At 52.4% G+C, this 22717-nt stretch overlaps 1 protein-coding gene across 1 annotated transcript in view; it reads left to right on the top strand.

The window, feature by feature from the left end:
• Window positions 1-22717, top strand: part of UNC5D (unc-5 netrin receptor D) — an 81444-nt gene that overhangs the window by 5932 nt on the left and 52795 nt on the right. Inside the window, exon 2 of the mRNA XM_066206084.1 lies at window positions 21183-21444. Coding sequence (XP_066062181.1) covers window positions 21183-21444 — 262 coding nt within the window. The remainder of the gene's footprint in view (window positions 1-21182; window positions 21445-22717) is intronic.

Raw genomic sequence — 22717 nt, 5'->3', positions numbered from 1 at the left:
GGTTTGACACCTTTGAGGCAAAAAAAGGATCAGACAAGGGAGAAATTCCAGTGGGAAAGGACTGGGCTGCATTTCAGCCCAAAGCTCCAACGTCCCTTCTGCATCCGTAGGCCAAACCCACGATGTAAAGTGGCCTTTTCCGCACTGATTAATTTTAGGGATTATCTGAAAATGCCACTTGAGAAGAGGAGGGGGAAGAGCCATGAATGGGGGAAAAATAAAGGGAGGAAAGAGAAAGGGAATGGGAACAGAGCAGAGGAGCTGGGACTCCAGCCCAGCTCCGGTCTTTCCAGTGGGAAAGGATTTGCTGATAAAAATGTCCTGGAGGCTGGTGGAGGGTTTGTGTTTCTCATCCAGCCTGGGATTCACTGGAGCTTCCCCCTGGTTCATCCCAGGGAATCCCAAAGTGCATTTTCCACCTGGGTTTTCGGGGGGTGCAGGTGGGGAGGGGCAGAACTGGGGGCCGTAGGACTGTGGGGTGCCAGAGGGGTGAGAATTCCCAATCCCATCCGGGCAGCACCAGCAGCTCCTGCTGGGAACAGTCCGAGGGCACTCTGGACCTCATCCAGGAGAGTTAATTGGGATCCAAGGTTTTCTCTGGAACGTTGATCTGCTGTCAGCTGTGGAGATCCAATGACTGTCAAATGTAAAACCAGATCCTGAACTGGTTCCCTGAATCCTCATCCAGGTTATTCCTTTCCCTGGGTGCAGCCCCAGCTGTGGGATGGGGCTGGAATTCCCGTGGGAATTCCTGTGAGGTCCAGTCCAGGCCGGAATTCTGTGGAAGGCTCAGCCCCAAACCAGCCAGGGCTCTGTAATTTCCCTCCAGAGGGACCAAGCAAGGCTGGAATTGTGGACTGGGGCCGTGCAGAGGGCAGGGAGGATTCCCCAGACCGCTGAAATCCCTGGATTGCTTTGGGATGTCTCCCTGCAAGGACAAACAATGGGAAAAAAAATCCTTATTTTCCTGCTCACACAACGGGATCGGGATCTTTGTTTTCCTGCTCACCTGCTGGAGGCTGCTGGGTTTGTGCTTCCTCACCAACGCAATCTCCCTTTTTTTGTTGTTTTTTTTTTGTTGTTGTTGTTTTTTTTTTAATTTTTATTTTTCTGGAGAATATCTTGCACATTTGCATTTTTCCAGCTGCTGCCCCTGCCTGCCCCGCTGTTTGCCCTCCCTCTGTGCCCGCAGTGGAGCTTTTCCCTCCCCTCTGTCCCTGCTGAAAAGTGAATTACCAGGTCAGCACCGCGGCCCGTGAGAAATGGCCTGGAAAACAACGTAAAGTGCAGATCAGCTGAGCTCATGTGACGCCTCTGGATCCCTGGATGCATCCTGGAGGAATTTATCTCACCTGGGTCAGCAGTTTCTCAGCCATGTCCAGTTCCAAGCAGCGATTTCCAGCTCAGCGGAGCCCTTGGCTTTGTGTCCTGGAGCTCCTTGGTGAGGAGATCAGATCCTGATTTTCCTGGAGGTCTGTCCCAGGAAATGGCCAACGGCCCGGGCCGGGGGCAGAGGGCGAATTGAGAGTGAGAATTCCGTGTACACGGGGATTTGGGAAGCCTGGCGAGCCCAGTGCTCCAAGTAACAAGCTTTTTTATTATTTTCTTTGGCTGGAATAGGACAGGAACCTCTCTGCCTGTTTCTCCTGGGGAGTCCAGTGACCCACGCGCTCCAAATAAATCTCCTTTTTAAAATTATTTTCTTTGACTGGAATTGGACAGGAACCTCTCTGCCTCCCTCCCGGGTCACCAAAGGAGCTCACCGGGTTTTTTCTGCCTCTCTGAGCAGCAGCCCCGGAATATCCGTGATTTTTACGAGGAGTTGGGAGCTCTTCCCCCCGACTCACACCCGCAGCAGCACCGGCTTCTTTGTCAACTCCTTAACGGCAACAATTTCCTAAATCAAAGCAATCTGCGCTTCCCCATTTACAATTTCATTCCCGAGCACTGAAGCCTCATAAAAGGGTTTACAGCGCTGTGAAACCACCCAGCAGCCGACAGCGGCGTTATCTTCAGCCGAGGGTTTTATCTTGAAAATTATAAGGGTTTGTTCTGCTTCTCTTTTATGCAGAAATAGAATGCTAACAGATGCGAAGTTTATTTTTAAACTTGGCTAGGGGCTGGAAAAGCGCATTTGGTGGAGGTGTCGTTCGGTGCTCGGGATGTATTTCAGGCTTTAATAGTAAAAATGGGGGTTTAAAAAAAAAATAATAAATTGCAGAGGTGATGATTTCTGTGGTGGAGGTGACACCGAGGGTGGACACAGAGAGTTCCCCAAATTCCCTCCCAGGGCTGCCCTTTCCTGCCTGGATGCTGCTGGAGATGCAGGTTATTATCAGTTAATAATTATTAGTATTAATCCTTATTTATTGTTATTATTTGATAATTATATTGTTTGAAATTTTAAAAATTTAACAATAATAATATTTTTATCATCCAGGGAAGGTGTGTGAGGGACCCAAACAGGAGATTTTATCCTCCAGAGAAGGTGTGAGAGGGACCAGAGGAGATTTTATCATCCAGGGAAGGTGTGAGAGGGACCAGAGGAGATTTTATCATCCAGGGAAGGGTGTGAGGGACCAGAGGAGATTTTTGTCTGCTGAGGATGGAGCAGGAAGAGCAAGGCTCAGCTCTGGAGCTGGAACCCAACAGGAGCGAGGGTGGAGGTGCAAATCCTGCTGGAAAAGCTCCAATTCCACCCTCTCCCAGCAGGGATGGGGCAGGAATTAGCTCAGGTCTGGCCGTGGTTTAGCCACCAAATCCCAGAGATTTTGCTCTGGCTGCTCCACGTGCGGATTTGGGGATTCCAGGCTGGGATCCGTGTGGGGATTTGGGATCCCCCAATCCCCAGCAGCTGGTGCCGTGTCCCAGAGCCAGGACAGGCTTTAATCTCCCATCGGGGGGCTGGAATTGCCCAGGGACAGAGACTGTGCCAGGAAAACAGAACTGGAGCTGGATCTCCTTCCCTGGGGGCTCCAGGAAAACAGAACTGGAGCTGGATCTCCTTCCCTGGGGGCTCCAGGAAAACGGGTCTCCTTTCCCCGGGGGCTCCAGGACACCCAGAGCAGCTGCTGGGCTGGGAGAGCTTTGGGATGCAGCCAGAGCACTCCGCTGGTCTGCCAGGCTGAGGGACAGGTGTGATTTCCAGTGGCACAGGTGTGATTCCCAGTGGGACAGGGATCATTTCCAGTGATCCCCAGTGGCACAGGTGTGATTTCCAGTGGCACAGGTGTGATTCCCAGTGGCACAGGGATCATTTCCAGTGATCCCCAGTGGCACAGGTGTGATTCCCAGTGGCACAGGGATCATTTCCAGTGATCCCCAGTGGCACAGGTGTGATTTCCAGTGGCACAGGTGTGATTCCCAATGGGACAGGGATCATTTCCAGTGATCCCCAGTGGCACAGGTGCCATTCCCAGTGGCACAGGTGTGTCATTCCCAGCATCACTCCCTGGAGTACAAATTCAATATCTGTGCCTTGAGGAGGAGCAGGCTGGAGGCTCCAGCTGGCAGAGGACAACTGCAGAGGACAGCTGGGACAGGATATTTTTTCTGGGAAAAGAGATTTTTTTTCTGGGATAGGAACTGCGGAGGACAGTGAGGATAGGAGAATTTTTTCTGGGATATTTTTTCTGGGATAGGAACTGCAGAAGACAATTGGGACAGGTTATATTTTCTGGGAGAGGATTTTTTTTTTTTCTGGGATAGGAACCGCAGTTGTCTTTGGAAGACAACAACAAAAGCCAGGAATTGTGTGGCTACTTGGGGAAGTAAGGGGAAGTTTCCCAGCTGCCGTTGAGTTCGGTGTGTGTTAGCTGGGCCCAGGAGAGCAGCCACCACCTCCTGCGGTTGATTATGCAAATGTGGATAAATACGCGAATACCTATTCCAACTTTTTATCCCCTGCAATCTAACGTCTCCCCTGACACAATGCTCTCAAATTATCTTCAGTGAGTAATGACTCGCGTTTAGCATTTTACACCAAACTGTCATATAGATCATTTTCTGTAATACTTTACATAAATTAGGAATCCTCCCCCATGGAACGAGCGCGGCTGCCGGAGAGGTTTTTACAGGATTAAAAAGTGCAAACAACACAATTCCGGCGTCATTTGGAAAGCCGCGAGCGGAGCGAGGTGGGGAGCGTGGAGGTGACAGCGAATTACGGAGCCATCACTCAGAGCCCCGCGGGGAGCCCTTCGGCTTCCCCAAAATGGGATTTGCTGCCTTCGCCGGGGCGGGCCCGGGGCTCGGGGTCGTTATCCTGTTAATTGTTATCCTGATTATTGTTATTCCGTCCTGGCTCTCTCTGGGAGCTCACCTGAGGCGGGTTTGGGGTTCTGTGGGGTGGAGTGGAGGATGCTGGAAGAGCCGAGATTGGTTCCATGGGATGCAGGGGATGATGCAGAAGGAGCTCCTGAGCTCACCTGAGGCAGGTTTGGGGTCCCGTGGGGTGCAGGGGATGATGCTGAAGGAGGAAGGCAGGTTTGGGGTCCCGTGGGGTGCAGGGGATGATGCTGAAGGAGCTCCTGAGCCCACCTGAGGCAGGTTTGGGGCTCCATGGAGTGAAGAGGATGATGATGCCGAAGGAGGGAGGTTGGTTTGGGATCCCATGGGGATGATGCTGGAGGAGGGGAGAGAGGTTTGGGGTCCTGTGGGGTGGAGAGGATGATGCTGAAGGAGGAAGGCTCCAGGGGCCGGCCTGGGGTAACTGGGAGCTCCTTACTGGGCAAACTGGAGTTGCCGCCCCCGCCGTGCTGGGCACGGGACCCCACAGCCGGTGTTTTCCCCCAAACCAGCCGAGCGTGGCTGAATCATCCGTTCCTCGCAGAGGCAGTGGGATTTTTGTTTCCTCTCATTATCATCTCAGCAACTTTGGGTGCCAGGCTAAACTCTGCTGCTCGTTTTCCCCGCCGGGATCCTCCCTGGAGTCTTCGGGGCCATCCCAGCCCCACCCGGGATGTTTTTGCTGCCAGCAGCCCCAGAACCGCGTTGTTCTAGGATTATTTCATTTAAAATCTGCTTGGAGGGGGCCGGGAGCTCTTCCCTGGGCTGGGGCATGTCCAGCAGCCCTGGAAATCCCGGGATTAGGGATGATTCGGGATGGTTCTGCCGCTCTTCCCTCTTCTGGCCCCTCCCTTGGGCTGTGCTGTGCTGGTGGATAAATCCCCCCACAAACCCCGCCAGGAATTGCCACCTCCACCCTGGAATTCCAAGTGGGATTTTTTTCCCCACTAAAACCTGTCAGGAGGCAGCCAAAAAAAAAAAAAAAAAACAAAACAACAAAAAACCTTTTAAGTGCCTGAGTTTGGCACTGATGAATATTCAAGGCAGCAGCTCCTGCCATCCCTGTCCCTCACCTGCTGTCCCGGCAGGAGCAGAGTTTACTGCCACCAGCGCAGGTGACATTTCACAGGGACAATCCAGGGGCCATAAAAAGGGATTTTTTTAGGGAACAAACAAGGCCAGGCCGTCCCAACCCTCCCCAGGGCGCCCGGGCTTTGCTTGCCCTGTTTATGTCGCTGCAAAGGGAAGAGATAAAATTTTTATCTTGCTTTTAACGGGAGATAAAAAGCGCTGGCGGCGTGACTGCTGTCCAGGGGACGGGGAAACGGGGCAAAGACCAGAGGTTGGGACAGCTCCAGGGTTTGGGATCTTGTGCTGCCGCGGGGACGAGGTGAATTTATCCTGGAATTGATTCCTCCCTCTGGAATAGCCCCTGTTCCCCCAGCTCGGTTGGAATTTTATTGTGTTTTATTGTGTTTTATTGTATTTTGTTGTATTTTATTGTATTTTGTTGTATTTTATGGCATTTTCTTAACCACAGTCCTGGCCCCGCAGCAGCTCCCATGGGGAGGGGAGAGCAGAGAGCAGAGCAAATCCCGCCCCAGGGGCTGCAGCTCCATCAAATCCACAGTTTTGGGCAGGAGTTGGGGTTGTCAGGTGGGAATTGGTGTTTCCAGGCAGGAGTTGGGGTGGTCAAGGAGGAATTGGTGTGTTCAGGCAGGAATTGGGGTTGTCAGGCAGGAATTGGGGTTCTCAGGCAGGAGTTGGTGTGTTCAGGCAGGAGCTGGTGTGGTCAGGCAGGAGCTGGTGTGTTCAGGCAGGAATTGGGGTTGTCAGGCAGGAGTTGGTGTGTTCAGGCAGGAGTTGGTGTGTTCAGGCAGGAATTGGTGTGTTCAGGCAGGAATTAGTGATTTCAGGCAGGAATTGGGGCTGTCAGGCTCAGGTCAGGGGCTGCAGAGCGCAGGGACTCGGGGGAAATTCTGGTTTTTGCTCAGGTTTGACTCCCCAGCTCCTCTCCTGGCTCAGCCCCTGGAACTCAAAGTTCCTGCTCAGCGGGCTGGGGGTGAGGTGATCCACACACAGCCGGGACTCACCACCAGGCTCCTCTTTGGCTCCTTTTTATGGGTTTTTTTCCCTCAAAAAGCACTTTTCTCACTCCCCAGACCAGGCCACTGCCCGTCACAGAGCTGTGCCCGGGTGAAAATTCCCCTTCTCGAGCCAAAGAAAGAGCAGGCAAGAGTATGGACGTGTCTATTCCGAACAAAACCGATTTAAAACGCAGAGTTTCCAATAGAAATGGGGCAAAAAAACGAGAAAGATTTGAGATTTGTGGCTCAGTCACTCACAGATGGAGCAGCCCACTGTTGCCTTAAAACCCCAGATCTGATCCTGTCTGCACCGGAGGATTTTTATTGTAATTACTGGAGTTTCTCTGCCCCGCTCTCAGAAGCTGCAGCCAGGGACCAGCAGGGCCTCATTAAAGATTGCTGAACTGGTTTTTTTTTTTTTTTTCTCCCTCATTTTGCCACTTCCCCGCTGCTCCTTTGATCCCTCTCCCCTCCGGTGCTCGGGGTGTTGTGTTGTGGATTTCTGAGGGAGCGAAAACTTCTCCTCGGAGCCTCCACAACCTTTAATTCATGGCCGGGCTGTGGCAGAAATTAAATTTCTGCCAGGCAGGGGAGGCTCCTCAAAAAGGCTTTTGGTTGTGAAATTCCAGACCGGGAATCTTCCATCTGTGCTTGGAGCTCTTCCCTGGGCTGGGGGATGTCCAGGAGCCCTGGAAATCCCGGGATTAGGGATCAGTAGGGATGATTAGGGGTGATCAGGGATGATTCTGCTGCTCTTCCCTCTTCTGGCCCATCCCGTGTGCTGCTCTGGTGGATAAATTCCCCCAGAACCCCGCCAGGAATTGTCACCCTGGAATTCCAGTTTAGTGGGATTTTCCAGCGTGGTTGTGGTGTTCGATCCCGGGGGAAGCGGGGGTTTAATCTGCCCTGACACCGAGTCCTCGCAGACCCCAAATGCGGCTCCTCCCCTCTGCAAAACCTCGGGGACCCCAAACTTTGGGATTCACATCCCAGCGCTGGGAATGGGGGGTGTGCCTGACAATGAACTCTGGCTTGGTTGAGGTTTTTGGGGGTTTGGTTGGGGTTTTTGGGGGTTTTGATTGGGGTTTTGGTTGGGCTTTTTGGGGTTTTGGTTGGGGTTTTTGGGGGGTTTGGTTGGGGCTTTTGGGGGTTTGGTTGGGGCTTTTGGGGGGTTTTGGTTGGGGGTTTTTTGGGGTTTTGGTTGGGGGTTTTTTGGGGTTTTGGTTGGGGTTTTTTGGGGTTTTGGTTGGGGTTTTTTGGGGGTTTTGGTTGGGGTTTTTTTGAGGTTTTGGTTGGGGTTTGGGGGTTTTGGTTGGGGTTTGGGGGTTTTGGTTGGGGTTTTTTGGGGGTTTCGGTTGGGGGTTTTTTGGGGTTTTGGTTGGGGTTTTTTGGGGTTTTGGTTGGGGTTTTTTTGGGGTTTTGGTTGGGGTTTTTTGGGGGTTTTGGTTGGGGGTTTTTGGGATTTTGGTTGGGGTTTTTTCGAAGCTGGTTCCGAGCTCTCCTGGAATGAACCTCTTGACCAGAGAGTGCCTGGGAAATCCAACCCCTGAACATCCTTTTTACCCATTTGCTGCATTTTATGGGCAGATTTTACACGGCCATAAGGAAACCTTATTAAATATTCACCATCCAGTAGCTGAAAGGCAGCTCGAGGAGAGGGTGGCCAGGAAGGAAAATCCTCTCAGAGCCCCTTCCCCTGCCCCAGCTGCTTCATTCACACACCACCATTTCGTGGGGATTATTTTTTCTTCTTTTCCCCTCGATATTATTCTTAATTAGCCCTCCAAAAAACCAGGCAGGACGTGCCTTTTGGGGCCGGGCTCGGGCTAATTAACAGCGCATCCACCACATTTGGGGCCGTTATTGCACCGCTGCCTCTCCCCGCAGGACACGCATCCCGTGTTCGTGTAGTTAAGACTCGCTAAAACCGTCAAAAGGGTTTTGTTTGGAGCTCCGGAGCTCTCAGAGCCGCTTTATTGCGGGCAGGGGAGCAGCCCGGGAGGTTTGGGCTGAGCCTGTGAGGCCAGCGCAGGGAGCCGTGCCTGCAGATCCATCCCCAGCACCCCGGGGCGTTCCATCCCGACGGAATTTCTTTATTTAAATACCAAATTAAGAGCCGGGGGGCGGGGGGGCTTCTCAGCAGTTTTTATCCGCTCCTGTCGCTGTTCACTAAAGCCCTGCCCGGTGGGGGAGGAGGGTGGGCTGAGGGCTCTGGCCAAGCTGAAATCCCTCAGAGCTGCTTTGTTCTCCTCCTGCCGGGGCCGCCCGGGGGGACCCCGGGCCTGGCTGGGCCTGGCTTTGCTGGGCTGGCTCAGGGACAGGGCTCGGGTTTAACGTCCAGCCCAGTGCTAGAGCTGGTTCTGGATGTCCATAAATCCCAAAATCTGTGTATTTGGGTCCTGACTTATGACACAAAACTTCACAGCAGAGGGGGCTGGCTGTGACTTCTGTGATTGATTTCTGTGATTTCTGTGATTCCTGTGATTGATTTCTGTGATTTCTGTGATTGATTTCTGTGATATCTGGTTTGTTCTCAAAGATCCAATGTCCCTAACTGCCGGCTGAGAGTGCCCAGAGCGTGGCACTGCTGGATTTGGGGTGGGCAGGCTCTGGGCTGGCTGTGATTTCTGTGATTGATTTCTGTGATTGATTTCTGTGACTTCTGTGATTGATTTCTGTGATTTCTGGTTTGTACTCAAAGACCCAACGTCCCTAAATGCGCCTGAGAGCACCCAGTGTGGCACTGCTGTAATTTGGGGTGGGCAGGCTCTGGGCTGGCTGTGATTTCTGTGATTGATTTCTGTGGTTGATTTCTGTGATTTCTGGTTTGTACTCAAATGCCCAGTGTCCCTAAATGCCGGCTGAGAGCGCCCAGAGCGTGGCACTGCTGGATTTGGGGTGGGCAGGCTCTGATCCGTGGGTTTATTTGTGTTTGATGAGCTCCTGATGGCCAACGGCGCCCTCGGGTTGTGTTTCTCACAGGAGGCGATGGAGTTTTGTGATGAGGAAAATGACTTTAAAATGTCCCGGCGCTGCCCTGATGAGGCCTGATGGTGTTAATCACACCGTTCTTTTCTAACCGCGGCCCGAGGTAACACGGCTCGTTTTAGCACGTGGGCAAGAGCACAGACAATCTCATTTTTACCCCGAACGAGCCTCTTTTGTACCTGTTGATTTCTCAAGATCCAGAGTGAAAGACGTCTGGGTGGAGCTTAAGTGGTTTTTATATCTTCTTAAAAACCTATAAACCACATGCTAAGCACACGTGAGATCTGTCACTTCCCTGTTCCTTGGTGCTTTCGGATCTCTTTAGCGAGTCTTTTTTTATGGAAATGCGGATCTTTATCTCCAGTGTTGTTTATCTCCTCCTAGTTTCCAAATCAACCCTTGCCGTGATTTTGCCCATTTCCTGCGGCTCCTGATTTCATAAATTCCCGTTCAGGCGCCGCTGTTCCCTGCGAGAGGAGATCAGAGCTGTCAGACTTGACAAATAAATCTCCAAGTGCTGGAACAAAAGGGCTGCGAGTCCCCGAGCAGGGGTTAATAACGCTGCCGGAGGATGACTCAGGCAGCAGGGGAGGAAGCAGCGATCTGATCATGCCGCAGATATGGAAAGGATATTGTTCACAGGGCACTGGAGCAGGGCTTCTGAATAATTCCAAGTTCTTCCCGCAGCTTTTCCTGGTGGATGAGCAGGGCAGAGCCCGGCTGGGGCTGGTGGCCGCACCCGCGGGGATCTGCGGGCTCTGAGAGGGGCTGGGACATCCCGGCGGTGCCGCTCCATCCCAGGGGGGCTGTTCCTTCCCTGCCACAGCTGGGATGTGCTCAGAGGAGCAGTTTGGGGTGGAGGGGAGCAGGGTTCCAGCCAGGGGCAGCTCCGGGATGGGGTAAAGGAGGGATGGATGGATGGATGGATGGATGGATGGATGGATGGATGGATGGATGGAGGGAGGGAGGGATGGGAACAGCTCGAGGGATGGATGGGAGCAGCTCTTGGTGTGAGTTCTCAGCTCCCGGGACTGAGCTCAGGGAGTGTCTGTGGGGATTCTTCCTGCCCAGCAGCCTGTCCCTGTCCAAGGCTTGGCCCCAGGGACATTCCCAAGGCTCGTAAGGATCAGTTCCCATCCAGGGGCAGGTCTGGGATGAGGGATGGATGGATGGGAGTGGCTCTTAGGATGAGTTCTCGATGTCAGCTCCCGGAATATCTGCAGGGATGATTCCTGCCCAGCAGCCCGTCCCTGTCCAAGCATGGCCCCAGTGACGTTCCCAGGGCTCTTTAGGATCAGTTGTCGTTAGAAGTGAGATGAATCCCTCCCCACTTTGTTCTGCCTCAGAACAAAGCCCGAGGATGCCTTTGTCTCTGGCAGGCTGTCTGAGCTGACGAGGAAGGCCTTTGTACATCATTAATAACAAATTGTCACGCTGTTGTCCCTCTCTGTTCTCCTCTCCCAACACGAAACGGGAAACGCAGGGCCGTGCGCTGCTGCTGTGCCAGAGCTGCTCCCGCCAGTGACAGACCGCTGAGGGCTCCAGCCCCAGAGGAGATTTCCCCCTTTGCTGGAGGAGTTTGTGTCCCTGAATTCGCTGAATTCCCAGGGATTGTTCCAGCCCCAGAGGAGATTTCCCCCTTTGCTGGAGGAGTTTGTGTCCCTGAATTCGCTGAATTCCCAGGGATTGTTCCAGCCCCAGAGGAGATTTCCCCCTTTGCTGGAGGAGTTTGTGTCCCTGAATTCGCTGAATTCCCAGGGATTGCTCCAGTCCCAGAGCAGATTTCCCCCTTTGCTGGAGGAGTTTGTGTCCCTGAACTGGCTGAATTGTCCAGGTGCTCGGTGGAAAGGAGTCTGTCAGCTGTCTGCAGCCTCTGGGGTGATGGTGCAGTATTTTAGTGAGTGATAAACACCCAACTTCACCTTGTGTCATCGTTAACAGTCATTCATTACGCTTGTCATCTTAATTCTCGTCATCTGAAATGTTCTTCACTCTGAGCCCAGCCCAGTTCAGGGTCCTGCCAGGGCTGCCGGGGGCTCGGACACCCCCCGACCCCCCGAGTGCCGTTCCCGGATTGACCGGGGTGGGGAAGGGGCTCGGCACAAACTGCGGATCAGGTGTGTGCTTCAATCTCATCGACTTCGTAACAGCAGCCTGAGAGCTGCTGGCCGCTGAACGGGAGTGGTTAAACGGGAGCTGAACGGGAGCTGAACGGGAGTTAAATGGGAGCTGAATGGGAGCTTAAACGGGAGCTGAATGGGAGTTAAACAGGATCTAAACGGGAGCTTAAACGGGAGTTAAATGGGGGCTAAACTGGAGCTAAACAGGATCTAAATGGGATCTAAATGGGAGCTAAACTGGAGCTAAATGGAAGTTAGCCCAGCGCTAAATGGGAACTAACCCGGCACTAAATGGGAGTTAACCCGGAGCTAAACCGCAGCTAAACGGGAGCTGAACTGGAGCTAAAGGGGAGGCTGGGCGCTGCTGGCACCCCTGGGGTTTTCTTTTTTTTGGCTGCTCACACAGCACCAGGGAGGGGAAGGTTCCATGCAGGGTTTGGACGGGGCCGGAGGAGCTGAGCCAGCCTCACCTGCGGGATTTTGGATAATATTCCCTTCTCCAAGCCCTCAGGAGCTGCGCTGGCGCTTCCCCAGGGGAGCAGCGGCAAACTGAGAACCGGGAGAGGACCCGGGGATGGGGTGTGAACATTCACCTGGGGGATGATGGAATCAGGGGGAGGCTGCTGCATCCCCATCCCCATCCCCATCCCCATCCCCATCCCCATCCTCATCCTCATCCTCATCCCCACCCTCAGAGAGCCCGGCCGGGCTGAACTGCAGCTCCCAGAGGAGCTGGATCCTCACCCAGCGCTCGGGCTGACATTTATTACACCCAATAAACCCCGCGTGTCCCAGCGCCGAGGAACCCGACTCAAATATCGTGTTCAGGCAGCTGCAAGGAGATGGATTTTAATGTCATACTCCGTAATTTTTGACGTGCTGTGGAGGGGGAAAAAGAAATGGGAGTGTTGAGGGATGTTATTGGTGTTTTTTGTTCTGGTGAGCTGTGGGAACGCAGAGGTGCTGCTCACCCTCGTCCCCTGCCCTGTTAGGGACAAAAAAAAAAAGCAGATTTTGACCAGGTTTCCAGCTCTGGGTGTTATAAACACCCCCACCCCCCCAGCATTCAGTCCCAAGGTCTGTATTCTGTATTTCTGCATTCAGCCCGTGGGTTGCATTCCAGCCATCAGCCTCCACTCCCAAATTGGAATATTCCCGCTCCTAATGGCTGGAAAAACGCCTGCAAATGGGTGCTTGCTCAACATAAAAATTACCGGCAATTTGAGGATAAGTCATGGAGGATGTAATGACTTGTATTACAAGGTTCGGGGAAATTGAAGTGTGAATTGGGATCTGAAGGGGCGGCTTTGTTCTCTGCCAGGAGTTCAGTCCTGAGCAGGACCTGAGGAAAATCGCTGCCCTCCCTTCCCCGGAGCCTTTCATCTGCCGCAAACGCTGCTCGGGTCGTGGCGTTCCCTTTCCCACGCAGGAAAGAAGAAATTGGGGTTGTTAACTGAGCAGTAGCAGGGGAAATTCTGATTTCATGGAGGCCCAAAAAACAAAAAAAGGAAAAGCGGAATTATTCTTTTAGAAATCAACCCAAAACCTCACCCTCAAAGTTTCCTCCAGTCTGAGGGGGTAAAGGAGGAGTTCTCAGGATGCTGAGAGCAGAAGGGGCTGGTGTTCCCTGACCCCACAGGGAGGAATTTTTCCCACCAGCAAATGCTGGAGATGCCAGAGCTGCTGTCACCTGCAGGCCCCTTGGTGGAGATCCGGGAAATTCTGTAGGATTTCGTAAAATTCGTTTAAAAAATTCATCGTAAAAGCCTCTTAGAGATTCTGTAAAAGATCAGAGGCTGCAGTGTTGGGGTAAAATCGCTGGGAACCAGGCTGGAGATGGGGACGGGAGAGCTGGGACAGGGGAAGGGCGTTGCTTGGAGGGGAGCTGGGAAGGCTGGGTGAATCCTGGAGTTCTCCCAGGTGGGCACGTGGCAGCCTGGGGATTTCAGGGCAGGGAATGTGGAACCTTTGGTGTTAATGAGGAACCTTTGCTGCTGGCAGCCCCGGTCCCCCCTCAGAACCACCAGCTGGGAACCCACCGGGTCTTTACCATGACAAAACCCAGCCTTAAAACGCCCTTCAGCGTGAGAAGCAGCACGGAGCAGGATATGGGGGGGAAAAAAAAAAAAAAAAAAGATCTCTCACAAAGTAGCTTGTGATTCAGATGGAAAATGTCAGGTTTTGAAAATTATTAATCTTTGTGCGGCACAAAACCGTCAGCTGTAGGGGCGGTGGGTGTGGGAGGTTCCTGCGGGAGAGCGTTTCCAAACGGGGATTTTTTTGGGGCTGTTTTTCTCTTTCCCTTTGTGTTTTTTTTTTCTTTCCTGGGGGGTGGGGTGGGGGGTTTCTTTTGTTCCTTCCCCCACGGGGGGCTGAGTAAACAGGCAGCTGAAGCTGCCGGTGGGGACAGCAGCAGGAGTGACAGGGGAGGGAGGTGACAGCAGAGTCAGGGGACTGTGATTCACCGCAGAGGGGGAATAATGGAGTGAAAACGGGTAAACAACCTCCTGCGGGATGGGTTGGGGCAGATCTGCCGCAGAAATGGGGTTTAGGGGAGGGAATGACTCGGGTGGCTCCGTCCTGCTCTCCCTGCAGCGCTCAGCACGCTCCGGGCTGGCTTCGGCCAGGGGAAAACGGGGAAAGTTCCAGAAAAGGTCCCTGGGGTGACTGTGAGGGTGTCGGGGGGATCAGGAGCAGGCAGAGAGGATTTCCTTTCCTTCCAAACCAGGGCAGCTCTTTTGGGGCCTGGGGGTCTGGCTTGGCTCTCCCATTCCACGGGGATCTCTCTGCTTCCATGGCTTTATCCAAAGTCTGGGATCTCTCTGCTCTCATCCCTTTATCCAAAGTTTCCCATTCCATGGGGGATCTCTCTGCTGCCATCCCTTTATCCAAAGTTTCCTGGCTGGAAAGGGAAGAGTGGGAGGAAAATTACAAAACATTCCCTTGCCCAAACAATTAGCTCTGAAATCTGATGGCGTCCCAGTGCAGGAAACGGCTGATGGCAGCTACAGACACCAGTAAACCCAAACCCTCACAGGTCTGTGACAATATTATTTACCAAGACGCTTTACTGATTAATTTGAACTGCTTGGAGGTTGTGTTTCAGGAAATATTTGTAGCCGAATACCCTGAAAAAGCAGAAATTGAGCAGCCAGAACAGGCTGGGTGTGGAACCCAAAACTGCTCCAGTGCCCAGCTCCCCCTCCTGGGTTTGCTGCCTTCAGCTGCTGCGAACACAACGTTAAAATATCCCTTAAATGTCACTTGTTGCTTTGATGGAATTTACTGAGATCTAAAAAAATCTGCGGCTCGGTGTCTCTGCCAGTGTAGAAAACCTCAATTGATTGGATGTTTCCTGTTGTAAGGGACACTTCAAAAACTGGACTGAAATCCCAAATCTATTTGGCAAGAAAAAAAAAAAAATTATAAAATTTTACATCCCCAACGTTATTGTTTAACTGCAGCTAAAGTTTGTTTCCCCAATCACAACGAAATAAAATTTCAGAATATGAAAACCCGTCATTAAATTCAATTTGTGCGAAGTGCAACAAGGACTGGAAACTCCTGCAAACACGGATTGGGAAATCTGGCAGCTCCAAATCTTCTCCCCTAAACTCCTGTTTAAATTGGGCACTGGCTGTTGGAATTCTGTCCATTAATTCTTAATGGGCCTAATTTTCTCAGCAGTTCAGAGTCACCTGAAGGAGCAGGAGGAGCTGCAGGTTCCTCAGCCCGGTTTTAATGAGCTCAGCGGGGATTTAAGGCTCCGTTGTCGAGAGCTGCTCTGTGATGTCTCACTCGGCCACTGAGTGTCCCTAAATCGTAATTTAGTCATTTCTGATTGCCGTGGTCTCCAGCTCTGAGCACTGGAATGAAGCCCCGTTCTTGGAGCTGGATTCTCACTCAGCCTGGCTGAAATGGAGCTGAATTTCTCTCTGAGCTCCCGTGGTGGGTTTGTTGTTTTGATTTTTTTTTTCCTTTTCTGAATGAGCATTTCCATATCGTTGTCTCAGTAATTAAGATTAACCGAGCCCAGATCTCATCGGAGACGCAACTCTGGGAACTCGGCAGGGATCCACATTAGCAGGTGAAACATGAAATTCTGAGTAGGAGGGGAGTTAATTTGGAGAGTCCCCTCCTCGCCTGGCTCATCCATTTCTCCGGGAAGTTTGGCAGCACTGGGAGGGGGCTCGGGGTGCCCAGCCTCTCTGCTGGGCAGTAAGCGGGATGTTATTGGGTGGCTCTGGCCGGGAAGGCTCCGCTCAGGGTTCCCTGGCTGGGAATGCTGAGGGCAGCAGGCCATGGAGAGGCAGAGCAATGTCCCCTGGAGGGCAGGGCTGGCACTGGGGACACTGGAGGGCTGGGGACACTGCAGGGCTGGCACTGGGGACACTGCAGGGCTGGCACTGGGACACTGCAGGGCTGGGGACACTGCTGGGCTGGCACTGGGACACTGCAGGGCTGGGGACACTGCAGGGCTGGGGACACTGCTGGGCTGGCACTGGGGACACTGCTGGACCAGCACTGGGGTCACTGCAGGGCTGGCACTGGGGACACTGCAGGGCTGGCACTGGGACACTGCAGGGCTGGCACTGGGGACACTGCAGGGCTGGGGACACTGCAGGGCTGGGGACACTGCTGGGCTGGCACTGGGGACACTGCTGGACCAGCACTGGGGTCACTGCAGGGCTGGCACTGGGGACACTGCAGGGCTGGCACTGGGACACTGCAGGGCTGGCACTGGGGACACTGCAGGGCTGGCACTGGGGACACTGCAGGGCTGGCACTGGGACACTGCAGGGCTGGCACTGGGGACACTGCAGGGCTGGGGACACTGCAGGGTTGGAGACACTGCAGGGCTGGCACTGGGTCACTGCAGGGCTGGCACTGGGGACACTTGGGACATGGAGGGGCTGTGCTGGCACTACCGGGGTGTCCCTGAGGAATGGAATCTTCTCTTCCCTCTGCTCCTGGATCCCCCCTGGCAGGGATCAGGGATCTGGTCCCATATCCCAGGGCTGTGTTGGGGGGTCCCTGAGGGGTGGAACCTCCTGTTCCCTCTGCTCCTGGATCCCCCCTGGCAGGGATCAGGGATCTGGTCCCATATCCCAGGGCTGTGTTGGGGGGTCCCTGAGGGGTGGAACCTCCTGTTCCCTCTGCTCCTGGATCCCCCCTGGCAGGGATCAGGGATCTGGTCCCATATCCCAGGGCTGTGTTGGGGGGTCCCTGAGGGGTGGAACCTCCTGTTCCCTCTGCTCCTGGATCCCCCCTGGCAGGGCTCACACCCCGGAGCCATCCCCGGCTCTCATGTCCTCCGTACCTTTAGATAAAGAGATGAAATGACCCCGAGGGGCAGCGCCCTACAGCTGGGGCTGTGCGGGAGGGGAAACTCCTTTTCTGCTGGGAATTGTCCTGGAGCTGCTCAGGAATTGTCCTGGAGCTCCCGGGCCATTCCAAACCCGCAGTTTTCCATTCCCAGGCTGTGATTTCCCCCCGGCAGGGGCTGAGGTCAGAGTTTGAGGCTGATGCTCCTCGCACAGCCCGTGCTGGGACACTCTGAGTTACAGAACCCTCTGCTTGGGATGCTGCAGGATCCTGTTTCCCTTGAAAGATTTATATTGCTTGCATATTGCTCAAAGGAAAAAAAAACACCAAACCAAAACCCCAACAACTAGATGTTAAATAAATGTATGAAAGCTTCTTCAAGCTTGTAACCCAGTTAATATTTAATAAATGTAATGGATCATTTTTATAAATCAGTGTAGCTGGGGTATAAATAAATTCAGGATGCAGAAGGGATTACAGTGGGATGCACATCCATCTCCGTGGCACAGGAAGGGGCAGCAGTGTTTTATCAACAAATTAATCCTGCCTGGGGAAAATGAACGTGCTCCCCTCCTGCGGCCAGGGACTGGAAATTCCCTTGAGAAATTCCATGGAATTGGGAATGTTCATGGAATGGTTCTGACAGAGCCAGAGGAGGACGGAGGCTGGGATCTGTGGGGAAAGGTGGGATGGGTTAAACTTCCCTCTCTTTTACAGGAATGAAGGTTTTATGGGAATGAAGGTGAGAGGGGCACAGGGACTGAGCAAGGATCGGGAGCTTTGGGAGGAAGGGAATGAGGATTGTGGAAATGACCTCGCTGCTGGACAGGACAGGACAGGAGAGGAGAGGACAGCCCTGGCAGAGAGACAGCTCTGTGTGTGACAGCGCAGCCACCTCCTGGTCCTGGTGCCACCGGGGCCTCTGTGGGCCCGGGGCAAAAAACAACCCCTCCTTTTAAAGTTTTTTTTTAAGATAAGTTGTCAGTCCTTGCCTTCTTTTTTTGTTTGTTTTAGGTTGCCTGGCTTGATTTTTATTGCGGTTTTTGGTATCGTTTTGTGTATGGGATTTGCTGGTCATAACTTTCTACAGATGTTTATAGATTATTTATACATTTATAATTATTGATATATTATTTGTATTATTTGTAGATTATGTTACATACTGGGAGAAGTTTTGTTGTTGTATTTTTAAGGTTAGTTGCATTATATGGTTTTAGATTTACAGTGTTTTATAAAAAGGGGTTTAAAAGAGTTTTTGCATTTGGAAATTGCTTGCAGACTTCTTGTGAGAGGTCTTTTAGCTGGGGTTTTTTTTTTTTTTGGCTAGTTTTAGGGTAATTTGTGATTCTGCCATTCCCATCCATTTCTGAGCCTCCCAAAAACCCCACTCTGCGTGGGGGCCGGGGTCATCTGATTAAGCAAATGTAGGCAAATCTCAGCGAGCTGCTTTTCTGACTGAATAATGACTCAAATTTCATCATGGAAACCGTGCCAGGCATGAGGAAATTCTCTATTCTGGAACAGGCTTTTTATTTTTCCGTGCCCTGATTTCCCTGGCAAGCTGAGCACGCCTGGGAAAGGCGCTGGAGTTTATTCAGGGCTGGAGGAAATCCTGAGTGCAAGGGGTTAAAATCCAGCAGGGATCAGCGGTGTGGGATTCATGGAAAGGGAAGAAGGGGAATATTTGGAATATTGGTCGTCTCCAGTCGTGATTCTGCTCCTGAGATGTCCAAAGGAGGGGTTGGGATGTTCCCAGCTGGGAAAAAAAAGGATTTTCCTTCTGGGTTGGGGCTGAAGAAACATCCAAAGCAGCAGCGAATTACCCAGAGCTGCTCCAGGATTTATAAATTCTGGGGATTTGGGAAAAGGAAGCAAAGGGGGAGGAATTCCTGAGCGGGATGAGGAGGTTGGAGGGGACTGGGAGAGGTTTGATGTGGGAATGGCTCCTGGGTCCCTGGAGGAGGGATCGCCTCAGGGCAGTCCCAAAAATCAGGGAAAACCCCAAACCCTGGGCAGGCAGAGAGGGAAAAGAGCTCCCTCTGACCCCGGGGCTGCTGGATCAGAGAGGGGAATTCAGCCTCGTTTGGGACTTTTGGAGTTTTCTTTCCCTGGTAGCACAAAGTGTAAAAAAAATGGTGTTTAGGCACTTGGGAAAAGTCTCTGCACAATTTATTGCCAGATCTATTTGTGTTTATCGGGAGCTGCTTGGCTTGTTGGAGATTCTAAACTTTTGGTTCTTTGGGGGTTTTTTTTACCGCAGAAAGAATAAGGCCGCTCACTTCAAATAATTCTTAATTTGAAAAAAAAAAAAAAAAAGTTCAGGGCTCACAGTTTTTCACCGATTTAAGATCTCGTTTTAACATCTGAATTATCCTAATCAGTTTTGAAATACCGACTCATCCCTGTCTGCTGCTGTCCAGATCCCCTAATGTCTTCTGACAGCAGCAGCAGCAGCGTGTTTGTTTCAGAGAAGAATTTAATGTTTGTTCCTAACTTTTTTTCCCCCCCCTCCTTTCTTTTTCATTTCTATTATTGTCATAAAAAGATTTAAAGTCCCTTTTGGCCTCGCGTGCAGAGCATAAAACACAAAACCCCTTCCTGAAAGGTAATTTTCCAGGAATGAAAACCACGAGAATTGTGTGTCAGGCTTTGCTCTTCTGTCACTTGCTGCTGCTACAAAAGAGCTTTTTTTGTGTGTAGCTCTGAAGGGCCTGAATCCCAAAAATGATGTGGAAAACCTCAGGGATTTGCAGGCAGCCCCTGGGAAAGTTCCAGCAGCTTCTGGGGGAAGGTGAATTCGAGTTTGGGCACAATAAAGGTGACCACAAGGGAAAAGGGCATTGGGGTAAAATTCTGAGTGTTCAGGGCACTTTAGGAGAGGCTCCTGCAGGTGAATGGCGAAAATGTTATTTAGCTGGGAGTTCGTGCTGGTTCCTCCCGGAGCAGGAATGCGCTGCAAGGAGGAACCCAGGCAATTCCATTTGTAAAACACAGAAATATTTGTAAAATACAGAAACACCTGCGGGTGTGAGGGTTTGGGGAACCATTCCTGCTTTTCTTTGCTGCGACCTTGGCTGGTTGGGGTGTCAAAGGAAGATGCCGAAGGGAAAAGATGCCCCTGGATTTGGGCATGTGAGAGGTTTACACTGGAGGGAGCCACTCCCAGCCCCAAAATCCCCGTGACACCCAAAAAAAGCCCAGACCACACACTCCAGACACAGCCTGCCCGGGAAACCCGCCCTGGATTCCAGTGGGGCTGGGATTTCCCCCTCTGTGCCTTGCCCTAAATAACAAATCCAGTGGAATGACTCGGGGTCACCGGGAGTTCTCCAGCTGGGGGATCCTGAGGGACTCGGCTGCTGCTCCCCCTCCACTCCAGCCTTTGATGGGAGCCTGGGGTTTCCCAGCCTCTCCAAAATCCCGTGACATTTTTCTGTTATTCCCTCTAAAACTGGGATTTATAAAGCCTGCAGGGACGCGGCGTCGCTGAGGATTGACAAGATGGAAATTGGCACCAGCGTTGGGGAGTAAAACGCAGAGAGTTGTGGTAATGTTTTATAAAACACCCTGAGAAGGGGATGAAAGCTCCCAGCTCGTTTGAAGGTGGCTGTGATTTCCCAGCACACACAGAGCTCCGTGCTGAGGGACAGCTCCCCGGGTTTAACAGAAATAAAACAACCATCTCCTTCTTCCGTCATCTCCTTCAAGGGTTCAGTTTTTCCTTCTCGGTGCCACAACTTCCCTCTCATGTGCCTTAATTCCGCTGCTCTGGGTTCAGCGCCCTCCCCGGTGCCCTCGGTGTTCCCTCTCTGATCCCGCTCCCTTCATCCTCGCAGGTTATCCCCAGCTCTGATCCTCCTGCAGAAATCAATCCCCTCTCGCTCACATTCGTCACTTTCCTCTGAATTGTCGCCAAAAAAACCCGACGAAGTGCTGAGATAAATTCCGGATCAGTGGGAATTTCCCGGGTTTGACAGCAGCCAGGAGGGTTTGCCTGGGTGGGAGCTGCTCGGAAGGCAAAGCCTCTGTTCCAGAGCCTCTGGAGCTCGGGGATCGAGGGGCCTGGGTTCATCCATCCCCTGCTGAAGGAATGCCCTCACGGCTCTGAGGGGATGTGGAGGAGTGGTGAAAACTTCTCCATTCACACCCTGCAGCTGCTGGAGCCTCAGTGGCCCACCCGTGGGGCAGCTTTGGTGGCTTGGCTGCAGCTGGGTGGCAGTTTGGCACCTCTTACCCTTCAATAATTGGATTTTTTTTCTCTGTCTGTGTGTATCCTTGCAGAGCCCAACCCAGCAGCTCTGCAGGCGTTCCCGGAGTAAAACCCAAATCAAACCCAAAGCTGAATTTTCACCCCAGCAATAGAACGAGGCGGTAGAAGAAAGGTGAAAAAGGTGAATTTCCCTTTGTTTGCCTTGCAGGGAATGAGAACAGCGAGGCCCTGCCCGAGTCCATCCCCTCGGCCCCGGGGACGCTGCCCCATTTCCTGGAGGAGCCGGACGATTCCTACATCATCAAGAGCAACCCCATCGTGCTGCGCTGCCGCGCCGCGCCCGCCATGCAGATCTTCTTCAAGTGCAACGGAGAGTGGGTGCACCAGAACGAGCACGTGTCCCTCGAGAGCCTGGACCACAGCACCGGTGAGGCACCAGAGCTCCTGGAGTGAATCCCAGGGGAATCCCAGGGGGAATCTCAGAGGAATCCCAGCAGGAATCCCAGCAGGAATCCCAGCAGGAATCCCAGCAGGAATCCCAACAGGAATCCCAGCAGGAATCCCCATGAGAATGCCAGCGGGAATCCCAGCAGGAATCTCGATGAGAATCCCAGCAGGAATCCCAGCAGGAATCCCCATGAGAATCCCAGTGGGAATCCCAGCAGGAATCCCAGCGGGAATCCCAGCAGGAATCCTAGCGGGAATCCCAGCAGGAATCCCAATGAGAATCCCAGCGGGAATCCCAGCGGGAATCCCAGTGGGAATCCCAGCGGGAATCCCAGCTCTGGCCCCGCCAGGGGCTCTGCAGGGACCTGGGGTTCCTCTCTTTCCATTGGGAGCAGGAGCTGGAAACAGGGAAACTCCAGATTTTATGGAATTCCTGCTGGATTGAACCCTGTGGTTTGTCCCCAGCCCCAGTTTTTTGGGTTTTCTTGGGGGTTGAACCCTGGGGTTGGCCCCCAGCCCGTTTTTTGGGGGGTTTTTGGGGGGTTGGACCCTGGAGGTTGCCCCCAGCCTCAGTTTTGATGGAATTTTTGTTGGCTTGGACCTTGGGATTTTCCCCCAGACCCAGATTTTTTGGGGTTTCTTTTGGGTTGGACTCTGGGCTTTGCCCCCAGCCCCAGCCGAGGCAGGAACTGGTTTGGGAGAAACCCACAGTGTCCAGTGCCTGTGGGAGAGAACAAAGCAGAGATTTGGGAGCGGTCAGGAGATTTTATCGGCTCCAAGCAGAGCCTGTGGCTTCCCTCATTGAGCTGATAAGTGTTGCAGACCAGTTTAATGCTCTGGCTCCACAGCTCAGGTTGCTTTTCCTCCCTCCCCTCTCCCCTCGCAGCATTGCTAGGCAACCCCCAGCCTTGGCAGCAGCGCTCTGTGTACAACACCTTCTCCAGCAACACAAGAAATTCCTTTTTTTAGAGGCAAAAATGCCATTTAAAAAGAAGTTGCGCCTCCTAAAGTAGTGCTTGGCATTCTTTTGAAGTGACACATTCTGAAGAAGTTTCGTATTAAAGGTTTTTTGGTTGTTTTTTCTTTTTGGTAAATGCTAATCTGAATGAATTTTAATTTTCGCAGTTACCTTCTCAGAAATAATTTAATAGGCATAACCTTTACTTCTGAAGGCACTGCTGAATCAATATGGGAGAAATGTCGTCCCTAAAAGCTTTCCTTCCATATGGTTCCAGAAAATCTCTCCGTGAGTG

The sequence above is a fragment of the Chamaea fasciata genome, unplaced genomic scaffold, assembly GCF_029207755.1.
Source record: "Chamaea fasciata isolate MVZ Bird 193981 ecotype frontalis unplaced genomic scaffold, bChaFas1.0.hap1 SCAF_30, whole genome shotgun sequence".
In the NCBI taxonomy this organism is placed as follows: domain Eukaryota; kingdom Metazoa; phylum Chordata; class Aves; order Passeriformes; family Sylviidae; genus Chamaea; species Chamaea fasciata.
Note: the sequence above shows the minus strand (reverse complement) of the source record. Positions and strands in the feature narration are given on the sequence as shown.